This window comes from Hakea prostrata, chromosome 8 (genome assembly GCF_041222555.1).
Source record: "Hakea prostrata isolate BN-2017 chromosome 8, UWA_Hpros_2, whole genome shotgun sequence".
Taxonomy (NCBI): Eukaryota; Viridiplantae; Streptophyta; class Magnoliopsida; order Proteales; family Proteaceae; genus Hakea; species Hakea prostrata.
In genome coordinates this window covers 6801227-6813289 of record NC_142607.1, presented here as the reverse complement: position 1 = coordinate 6813289, position 12063 = coordinate 6801227, and the positions used below count along the sequence as shown (strand labels likewise).

The 12063-nt window shown below is 37.4% G+C and overlaps 1 protein-coding gene across 1 annotated transcript in view; it reads right to left on the bottom strand.

Moving 5' to 3' along the window:
* Window positions 1-669: 669 nt before the first annotated feature.
* Window positions 670-12063, bottom strand: part of EMB2773 (PHD finger family protein) — a 63394-nt gene continuing 52000 nt past the window's right edge. The window contains 3 exon segments of the mRNA XM_089164619.1: window positions 670-3642; window positions 7417-7545; window positions 7661-7753. Of these exon segments, the coding sequence (XP_089020745.1) occupies window positions 3421-3642; window positions 7417-7545; window positions 7661-7753 (444 nt within the window). The 3' untranslated portion in view covers window positions 670-3420.

Genomic DNA, 12063 nt, shown 5'->3' with positions numbered 1-12063 from the left:
CTGCTCCTGGGATTAGATTCTGTCTTGCTTATTCTCTTTTAGAACTACTTTTCCGCTGGTTGTAGAGTGGGATTTTGCCTCACCTTACTTATCTGGCTTAGACACTGACTATATCTAGTACTCTGATTTATATATGATTCATTCTTTCCTTATTTGGATCTATGGTTTATCTTCCGCACTTTTATTATTATTGTTCATGATTATGTTATTGTTTATGTAGGAGGTTGATTACTCGATACCTGATCTTCGGGCTGTGGATCACACTCTCGGATATGCCAGATAGGGTACCGGCTGAGAGGATGTGACAGTTAGAGGCTATAGTCTGACCCAAACATATCAAACTAAAGTTCCCGACCGAAGTTGGAAGCGGCTAAAGCAAGTCCAACCAAAGCATTTCGCGGCAATGCCATTTGTTAACTACCTTAATTGCAGAAACGGAGATCCGAAAGGTCGGGAAATACATTAACCATTGAAATTCGAGACGGTTGGGACGTGGATTGGATGCATTACCAAAAGGATATTATGGCGGACATCTTCTCCAAAGCTGGGGCTGTGAAGTATTAGTTAAACTCCTTTTCTGTTTAATTTTCCAAGGGTCTCCATGAACTCCAGAGGATTCCACTTTTCAATTTATAAATTTTTCCTGTTCTGTTTTATTACAGCCAATAAAAAGGTCTGGTTCGTTTTTCTATATAAAAGGGAATGTGCAGCTGGGACATAACCAGCTGTCCTTAGGAACTGAATCAGTTAATGTGGACCAGTCAAAGAGAATTGATTTCGCCATAGACCAAGGAAAATACTAGGGAAAAAAACAATTGACAGCCTATGAGATTGACCGTGATAATGCATTTGGCTGTATTTCTATGTTTTTAGAAAGTCAAACAAACAAACAACAATAAGCTTGTTTCAACTAAATGGAATCGGTCACATGGATTCTTATTTTTTAGTCAGTTCCGTTTGAGGCCATGATAGATACAAGACCTACACTATGTATATCCGCCACTTCTCTTAAGAGTATCTTAAGTCAAACCTTAGCTCTTCTAAGGTCCTTCAATGAGATTATTTCACTTCTCAAAACAAGAGCACTTTAGGAAGTCAGTTCTTGTATAAAATTACCCTTACATATTTCTACATTGGCTGACCAATCTTTGTTTACAAATGGAAGTTCAATAAGTTCTTGAAAACATCTTATTGTGCCCATAATCTGAGAAATCATAGGGAAGGAAGGATTTTTGTGCAAAGGCATAAGGCAAAGATGGACAAGCAGGACTTGGGGAGCAAATGGTTTAGAGGAACCTTCTTCACTCTCAGAATCATTTTATCGATTTCTCATTTTTACAAAATACTACATAGTAAATGTTTTATAACGCCTCAGAGATTGCTACAAAAACCTTGCCAAAATAAATTACTTCTGATCCATCCACCAATGTCGCTATTAGGGAGAAGGGAAGAACACCCCTGCAAGAAGGGCAAACAAAGAACATTGAAGATGCCATTGGGAATGCAAGGAGTTTGTTTTGGTACATCAGGAACCATCTCTATGATACTGGAGCATAACCAAAGCTTGGGGTAGAGGTAACTTTCTATTATACTTTTCTTTCCAAATTCCATTATCGGTGAAAAAATTGGGCATGTATGGCTGCAAGGAAACCTAGTTATCCCAGAAATCCACTCCCAAATTTTGAAGATTTCAGCAATGGTGTATCTCAATGGATGAGATGGCAGGCCGAACCAGGAACAAATTCATCTATTCTAAGAGGAGACGAGCAACCCTATGACTTAAATATATATCGAATGTGTAGATTTACTCACCCAAGAAAACCTTTCTGGGTTGGAAATAAACACTGTTCAAATATATAAATGAAATTGTCAGATTAATATGATAAAAACAAGATTCTCAATTTCTAGATGATGTTTCCTCTTCCCTTGAGATTTATGGTGACCCTATAGAAGCGTCTAAAAATTAAACCAAATAGTGGAGAGATATCTAACAAGTTGTTAAAACTGGGCGGCCTGGACACAGCAGATTTAAGTGGGTCATAGCTGAACCCAGAAAAGAAATTAAAGAACACCCTCAGGTTTAATGTCTCGTTTCCATCTAGTTGCTTGAGAACCTATTCCTGAGTATCAGAATGAGAGAACGAAAAATTGCCAAAATATATAATCCCCCTGACATTTCAAACTGTGCAAATCAAACAGAAAATTGCCAAGATTCTTATAGCTTCTTATTTCGAAACTTTCCTGTTCAAATATTTACATCTTAAATAAATGCAACAAAAATTCTGAGTTAAAATTTCATTTGCAGATAAACACAGTATTTATCACTTGTATACATCACTACACTATGCTTCATGTACGTCAAACTCAGTACAGTAGCAAATCCATGTTCAAAGAGTAATCCTACACTCATCTCATGGTGACATTTCATATAATTATTCAACCCAAAAAAAAAAGAAAAAAAGACATTTCATATAATTAGTGATAAAGTGATAAAAGATGTAACTTGAAATTCCTACAAAATAGAGGAAAGTAGAAAAAGGGGAAAACCCACATACACCTGTAACTGAGTTGCTCTCTCAGTCGATTAGGAGCTATAACCTTGCTAATAAAATTGGTAAAAGAATACTCTTCTTCATCCTATGGGGATCGGAGCCTACTGGGAAGTCATGCATGTTGCATAAGTTTGGTAGAAGCACTACCATCATATACAGGGCATCTGGACCAGTTGGGAAGTCATGCATGCTGCAAGACATTAAACACGACCACCCAACACCCACTCGCTCTACACAGACATGAAAAAAGAAAAAAAGAAAAAAAGAATGGACAGGTAGATTATTAATTTTTTTTTCCTCACAATTTTTTAATTCTTTTGAGAAACTGGTAGGGGATTTACAAGTGCAAAAAAGCTTTACCCAATGCACAAGGTTCCTGCATTTATCAAGGTCTAAGAATCAAATGTATGCAGCCTTATCCCTGTCTACAGGTTGGAGAATTTACCAGTCGTAGGTGCGAAGAAAAGAATGGGGGAGGTGGGATTCTGACTCCTTGTTTGAGTCCTGGTAATTGCAGTAGCTGAGGAAGACTTACCCAAGTGCACCAGAGGATGCTTCAATTATTCAACTACGTAATCAAGGAAGAAATTGTAAGGGCAACAGAAGGGAGGCTTATGAATGCAAATGAATTTTCATTGACAAAAATGGGGTTACAATTAGTAAGATGCAATGCAAATGAAAGGAGGATACAGCTACAGAGATCACTACCCTATCTATCTTAGCCCAACAAAAATAAGTGGCCCCACACCACCTTTCTTCAACCTATTCCTAGTTTTCTTTTTCCTTTTCCTTTTTTATCTTATCCTTTTTTCTGCTTCCTTCCTACATAATATACATGTCAGCTACTAACTGTACTTACCAACCTTGTCTACCTCATTCTACTGCCACTGCCTCTCCGGGCACTGTAGTTCGCCCTTCGTGCTGAGCTAGTCCAATCTTCATCATATATGTCATCATCTTCATCATATGCATTTGGCTCACGGAAAGATTTTCCACCTCTGGAATTTCGGGCAGGCGGGCGCTTCCTCTTGACATTAGCTGTGTAGGTGGAGTAGTCAACAGTGTCTTCCTTCAATGCAGCCTTGAGTTCCTGCCCATGAAAAGCCAATAAACACAAACAATAAGCATACGTTGCAAGATAGAAGAGAGGGCTGTGATCCACTGCAAGTGCCACTTCATAAGTCCTGGAACAATTCAGAAACAATACAAAAAATTCACATTGTTGTGCAATGTGGCCTTTCAAAAAACTTGAACCAACATCTTTACATGCATTAGTTGTTTAAGCCTCATAAAAAGCTACAGATCCCACCTAGAAGGAAGGAGTATACTAAAAAGATGATCAACTCTAGTCCCCCCCCCCACAACCAACTCTTTTCCCCCCTTTCAACTAAGCTGCAGGCAATTGCAGGGTCCAGGAGAAGTTTGGAAAGAAGCAAAACTCTGCACAAAGTTGCCACTTAGAAAGGCTCGAACCTGCATCTTCGTGTTGCAAGCCTATGTTGTCTCCCATTGCACAAAGAAGGAAGTGGAGTAAACTAAACATCAATCCATAATAGATTGCCAGATTTCAAGTAACCTTCCCCCCAACACCACCACCCCCCCCCCCCCAAAAAAAAAAAAAAAAAAAACACAAACACACACACACACCAAACCAAACAGTGTGATGAAACCCAGTAAACAAATGCCTTAACGACAAGCCAGTTTAGATTTAAAAGGGCATACCAGTGGACGAGGTCCAGCCACTGCAGGGTTGTCATAACAGCCTTAACCCCCCCGCGGTTATGCAGAGAGGCAAGACCCTAGACACTCAAATCCATGACTACTTGGTCAGAGTGGAGTAACCTCACCATTCACCAAGTTCCACCCTCTACGCTCAATAACCAGAAAAAGACAATGTAACAGATAGTGATATTCAGTCACTTAATGGATCTCGAGCTTAGGTCTTGTTAGGGTGGATTAACCTCCTGTTTAGATTACTTTTGGTGGCCTGATGAGGAGAAAGTCTCAAAGAATAGAAGGTTAAGGGGTGAAACTAGAAAGATGTTTCAGAAGCAGCAGCCAACACTATGCTGACGGAGGAGTCATAGCCTCGGTAGTGGCAGAGAAAGTCTCTAGTTGCAGGGGCAGCTAGTGGTGCAGACCTTGTAGGTGTATCTGCTATTGAGGGCTTCAGACAAAAAAGGGTCACGGGAAGGGAAACAGTCACACATACGCAAAGCTTCAGCAGCAAACTTCAATAATCTAATTTCAAAACAGTTACACAATGAATAACTAGTCAATAAGCCTTGCATAAAAGTAGAAATTTAACTAGAATGGGAAATAACTTCATATACAAAACCAAACAACAAGGCTAATGCTTAAAAGGGAAACTACTGATGATAATCCTACCTAACCTGCCCAAGCAACTAAAGACAAAAATTAAAGGAAAACTAATTCCAGCCATTCCCAGACCAGAAACTGGTTTAGAGCCCTTGGTCTGGGTTTCCAAATTGATCATGTCGGTCCGACCAGGCTAAGATACTACAAAAATAAATACTCGGTGGAGTTGGTAAAGAACCAAGGATACTATCTAAACCAACTCGCTGGAGGAGAAATTGACCCACTAGTTTCTTAAGCTTTAATATCAGAAAGGTCCCTTAGAAGGAAAAATTTCATGGTTTTGTTGCCATGTTTGAAAGAGCAAGTATTTACAAATCCATAAAGTTGGACTTCCTAATCAAATAACCATAGTAATATGGTATAGACCTTGGCCATGATCAACAATGGTTGGGCTTCAGAAAGAGAAGGTAGAGGATTAGGAAGAAGAATGGGCAAGGGAACACTTAAGCCCACATACTCATTCAAAGCTTCAGTAGCGCACTTCAATAATCAAACTTCCTACAACTAAGTCATCTATGGTTACAATGACCAAACAGGCAGTGAACCTTTGCATAAATATAGAGACAAAACTATATTGGAAACAACTCCGAATAGATACCTAACCAAACTAAATAATGCTTAAAAGCAAAACTACCAAGGTAATCATACGTAATCTAACCAAGCAATTGAAAGAGTTTAAAATAAATTAATACTAATTCCAGCCCTTCCAAAACCAAAAACTGGTTTAGGGGCAGAAATTGGTCTGCATCTCCAAGGTAGATAATGTTAGTCCAGCCAGGCTAAGGCTATATTACATCAACCAAGGCTCTGAGCCTAACCAGCAATGATGAAAAGAACAGATAAATGATATGAAGGGAGATCAAGTGGATGGTGGTAGATGGATATGTTAACTTGGGCATCTCACCTTCATGGCCTCTCTAAGGAAAATAGTTCAACAAAGCAAATATAATTCAACTTCATCCAGTTGTGGGGACTTGATATACAAGTATATGAACTCTGCTACGTAAGACAATTGTAAAGCAACTAAATGTAGGAATGCTAACTCACTGCCATTAGACAACTATTACAAGAATAATATTGACATACTAAAACAAAGACTAAAGGGAAAGCAACTTCATTAAATAGCTCAATATAAATAAAGAAATGAACTCCTAATGCATGAAAAGACAATTGAATTTTCTAAAATCACCTCCACATAATCTGGTCTTGGACACCATAGGATCTTCTTGAAGCAGTCCAGAATAATATGGCCTATGATACTGTTCATGTGAACAGACTTTTGATCCTTTCATTTTCATGATTTGATCCACATAAATTCAACTCTATAGTCTACCTTTTTATTTTTTAATTTCTAATCGAAGTAAGAAACACATGAAAACTCCAAAACTACCCCACCAAGAAGAAGGGAAAAAATAGTGGGGGCTGAGGAGTAGACTAGGATGGTTCTTCAACTCAATAAGTAGTTTGTAAGATTGAATATTCTTTTTCAACACTAAGAGATTATGTTGATTGATTGGGCCAACTAGATTTGTCGACAAAATATTATCCAGGTGTCAATCCTGTCATGTAGCTCCATCAATTCATCATGGGGTTCAAAAATTTAAAATCCTAAATAAACCTTCCCAAAGGTTTCCTGGGTATTTTGCTTTTATGTACTAAATCCAGGAAAATCTATGTAAATATGTTCTGTTTATTTCAATGGATATTTGATATATGGACTAGGGAAGAAGAGATAAAAAGGGGAAAGATACAGAAAAGAAATATTTGACAAGAGTACAATGAGATAAAACAGGATAACTTGGCATTACTGAGGAAGCCTCACCTCTTTTCTCCAAAGAGAAAATATAGGGAACCAAAGTCCTTTCTCTTTCAAATCATGCCTATTTCGTAGACTTACAAATAGTTATCCCTCCACATAAATCACTTCCGTTCACAATGCAACTCCCTATTTACCACAACTACACAACTTCAAAATAACCACAACCAAAAATAACTATTCAATAACTCCTCCAAATTACCATGAGGATTATATCCCAATTACATTTGAATCCTTCTTCCTGAATCAACTGTGCCCAAATATGCTCCAGTGTCATGTAAACCAGCAGTGAGAATGAAGAGGTGTTCGACGTGAAGGACAAAAAAAGGCAGGAATATTTTCTAACTACAAACTGATTTTCCATGAAACAAGCAGAACCTCAAGGAAATATCAGAAGTAAAAATCTGAACAATGAGTAGTCAATGAGAATCAGGGAATGTTAACAAAAATAATTAGTAATTCAAAAAGGTGAAAATAAAATGTAATGACCACAGGTAACATAACAAAGATGTTTCATGAAAACAATTTTAGAAGCATTATCCTCTTTCTTCATTCTGAGCTCAAGTGCTAATGATGCATTTGAGGTCTGCACTTGAGGTCTAGTCCACCTGTGCCCACTTAATTTAGTACTACAAAAACAGAGTGAATATTACAGCCATCACATATTACCTGGTATCTCTCGATTACGTCATCAACAGAAGCAGGGAAATTAATGTGAGTTTCACTGATATTGAAGGGAACATTCTGCGGCTTTGACAAAACTTCCCCTGATTTTAGAGGCTCATTTGGAGAAAATGCCTAGAGAAAAAGTCACAAAATTTGATAAGATTTAGCTCTACAAAACCAATTTTGGATAAAGAGAATGTTAGTATTTACGAATATCATGGTGGGCACCAAGTAGGGTTGCACAAACCTGACATCGGGCATCATTTAGACCATACACAATTTTTATGTGTCTCTTTAGCTTCAAAAGTAGTTGCAAAGCTTTTGCAGCATGACATTCAGCCTGTTCAGGCATTCAAATGTTAATAAAGAAATTAACAAAATTTCCCCCATATATCTCTAGAATGGCATGACAAGATGCTTCATGCAATGGTGAGGCTCCTCCATGTGATCAAGTGATCATGGGTTCGAGACTGGAAAGTTGTGTAAGTAGCTTCTGAGTAAAGATCCTGGTCAATGGCCCTAATTTATTTGAGGCTACGTTACTCATTTACTGTGTATGACCTTTTTATTACTCTAGAAAAGCATGGCAATGACAGTTGTAATGAAAAGTGAACCAATAGCCAACCAAATCTGCATACAAGGGGCAAAAACTTTTTGCAATGAACCATTTATGTATGAAATCTGTATAACAAGGGGAGTTCGAACTCCCAAAATCCCGACACCCTATAATTTTTTTACACCAACACTTCCAGTTTCTTACAGAAATCCTATGGAACTTTAACAGCAGTTCTAAGTAAAGTGAAAAATGTTCACTCTCTCTTTGTTACCAGGATTCAAGTAATACAAGTATACAGAAATTTTAGTTTCTACCTCTTTTTTTGGGGTTGGTAGGGGAGGGGTGGGGGCGTATGGTTCATTCTCGGTTTTTGGAGCTGATTTACTGATAACTTATAATAAATGAACCAGAACCAAAAATAGCAAAGATTTTAAAATATTTTGGTCGCTCACCGACAGCATCTTCCTGTACTTTCACAGAGTAAAGCACAAAGATTTGCATTTTCTTTTCTCATTCTCATTGGATCTGTGTACAAGGCTGTAGCCTCATAAAACCCTATACAGAAGACTCAAGCACAGACTCAAAGAATATAAAGGAAGTCCTAACCAAACCTAACTAAAAACGTGACTTAAACAGATCAGGAAGCTAATTAAGTGAATCGAGTTTCAATGTTCTACCCATATTTTAGGCCTGTTATGTTGGCTCACTACAAAATCAAACGATGGGATCAAAAACCCAACACCTGCAAAACCCGAATGAAGGCTCATTTCCAATAACATCAGCTGTCTTGGTGACTTGTCCGCGTCGATACTTCAATTTTTAACTTTTATACTTTCCAAGGTTCATTTGGGGAATTCAGATAGGTTCAAAGAGTTCAGAAACCAAACCCTATAAAGTGCACGTGTTGTTCTGAATAATAGCAATGCAAAATACAGGTTCTAGCAAGTGCAGAAACAAGAGACAAATTTCAGACTCCAACTTCTCTCCTCTGTGCTACAAGGCTGCTACATCTACTGGTTTGATATTTTTGGACTGATTGTAATGTAATTACTAAACTAGAGTTTGATCATTGATTGCATGGAAAGGATCTCAACAGGGTTATTCTCTACCAAATCAGCCTTGTACCTCATTAGACAGAAATCTTAAAGGGTCGACTGGTAAAAAGCAGTGTCTTTTCCTACCAATATCCATAGCCACTCCTTTATTGCTTTTATATGTCTAAGGGATGCCCCTTCAACAAGGAAAATTTTATCCAGGAGGAGAACCCAGGTGCAACCAAACATTGTCTTTAGCTGGTTAGAAGAGAAAGCAGATATCAACTTGTTTCACCAATGTGATATCATGGGTTCAGTCAGGGAGTCCATCTTCAATAAATTAACAAATGAGAGAAGAATCATGACAGGAGTGTAAAAGACAGCTTTACGGATGAGGTATTACCATGAGTCAAAAGACAAGATTAGTTAATCATGAAACTGGCTTTCTGCATAACCATTCAACATCTTTGGATTGAAAGGGATTACAAAATTGTTAGAAATAAAATCAGAACCAAGGATCAGGTGGTAGCAACCATATTTGAGGATGTTGTAATAAAGTTTGGACCCTTAATTATCTCAGAGAGCAAAATGCAAAGTCTAAATCCATAACTGAAAGTTGGAACATACATATTATTTGGAACAGCAGGATCACAGAGCTTGCACGTGGATTAAACCTCCACCACATGTCAGACCGCAACATATTATATTGTGGGAGTTAAGGTGTACAATGTGCAGCTGATTTAAGAATCTAAGGAGTTCCTTGGTGACCTTGATGATCATGGTGGGAGATCTCGCGAGATATCTCGCTTTTTCAAAGAAGCGAGATGAGATGGAGAGTGAGAGCAGAGAGTTGGGATATCTTGCTGGAACTCTCAACTTTCACCCTTTTTCTTGGGCATTTCGACTGGATTTTCACTTGCAAATACTCTTAGCACATCTACAACATCGAAGAAAGATCAATCATTCTTTGCTAGTCTTATGAACTTATGATTTAATGACTTATATAGAACTTCTAATGGTTGTATAATTTTATTATTCTATTGTTGAAAATTGAAATTGTGATACTCATATGAATGAAATTGTGATGACATTTAGGTTATTTGATACATTTGAAACACTTGCTTTACACTTGTATGCCTTAAAGGTTCTATATTACATGTTGTATAACCTTGCATTCCCTAATCCTACAAAATTTCGGTTTCACACTATGGATAGACTCATAAATCATACTTAGGGTTGTTTTCTAACAAATCCAAGGCCACCAATGTGTTCAAAAGGCCTTAAATAGAATAAAAACCAAAATTTAGCCCAATTGGGACCCTAAAACCACCGAGATGGGCCACTGAGTTGACGCAAAAAAATCGCATATCTTGACCGAGATCTCGCCGAGATGGTCGAGATATCAGTTTTTCAAGGTGGCAAGATCCTCGAGAGCAAGATCTTCTACCAAGTTGATGATCATCAGTGGAGATAATGAGAAATAACATGATGTAACACGATAGAGGGCCTATCGTGGTTTGCTCGGCTTCAGATCTTTAGTTATTATTGTCCTAGTTAAAATGGGTTTTCCTATTAAGCTTTAGGCTTAATTAGGTAACAGTTATGAGTTATGTTTCTTTCTTATAATAAATAGATGTATTGGCTTGTACGGCAGAACATGCATTCTACATTGTTCTTCTTCTTCTTCTTCTCATCATTACCAGGTACTAGTTGAGAGCCAATCCAGGGTTTCCAGTTTGAAGAATGAAACCATAGTCCATAGAAGAAGTAAGGTCTTGTAGAGTGAATATTGAATTCGTATGTTCTTCTAACTTGCTGGAGATCTTTGACATCTAATTGATTGATGGCATCACTTGCTTTCTAAAACTGATACTGTCCGGTGCTGTTTTTATTTGAGTTTATAAAACTCTAGCTGGAACTAGAATTTGTGGATTACAATTTACCATGTGAGGTTTATTTTTGGAATCAAGCTTGCATCAGAAGTCAGTTTAGTATCAGAGGGAGAAGAAGAGGCGATATTGGTTTTGATTTTTAGCTGTGGTTAAAGGATGCTTGTTATGTTCCTTTACTTGATTATATGAGTTTAAAAAAGAGATTGAATAACCAAAGACCACTTAATTCTTGGATCTGATAGGAAGTCAGGATTGAGAGTCAAGGACATATTTGTTTTCTTCTATGCTTCTTCCAAGTTATCCTAGTTTCCCTTGATTCTTGAATCTATTGGAACGAGTTTGGTTTTTCACTTGTTGATGCCACTGCTATCATCTTGCTAAGAGTTTCAAGTCATATTTGATGTCTGCTTCATTTCCTTTTGAGTTTTTCTTATTGCAAGGAGAAAAAAATAAGGTTTCCTTTTTTGGTTGGGTTCTTGTTAGCTGCTTTATTTGTTTTTCAATTTCCTTTTCTTATATGCTTTTTCTTTATTTAATAATGGATTCTGCCTTCTTTTTTATTAGCTATTTAGTTCCTTATTGTAAGGAGGAAGTTTCTGCTTAGCTAGTTACTTGACTGTCATGGAATGGAAGGGAAAAAAAAATCATGTTATGACTTCTCCCTCTAGCTTTAGCTTATTAGGTATGTAATGTGTACCTTCAATTATTACCTATGCCTTCTCATCTTATACATCCTGCAATTAAAAGTGCTCTGTTCCAATTTTATCCTTTGGCCTTCGTTTGTGTTTCTTTTTGAGATTGCTAAATGAGATTCATGCCATTTTCCTCATAGATTTGCTATATTTACAGATTTTCCATTATTTTTCCATGAATTACTAATGACCCCTTGATAATCTGGGTTACTACAATATTACCAGTAGTTCTTTGAGTTGGGCGAATTTTCAGATTTAAGAAGCCCATGAAGGATTTACATTCGTTGGTGTGTTGACGTAGGCTAAATAATGATTGAGTGGGGATTGATGGATTAATTATCAAGTAGCCATTACCTTACTTTGGTTGACCTCAGTTTGATTTTATTTGTCAGTGTGAGGGATGATTGACAATATATCAATGCTGGATCTCTTGAGATTTTAGTCGTTATCAGTTCATGCGCCTTGTTACACATAAG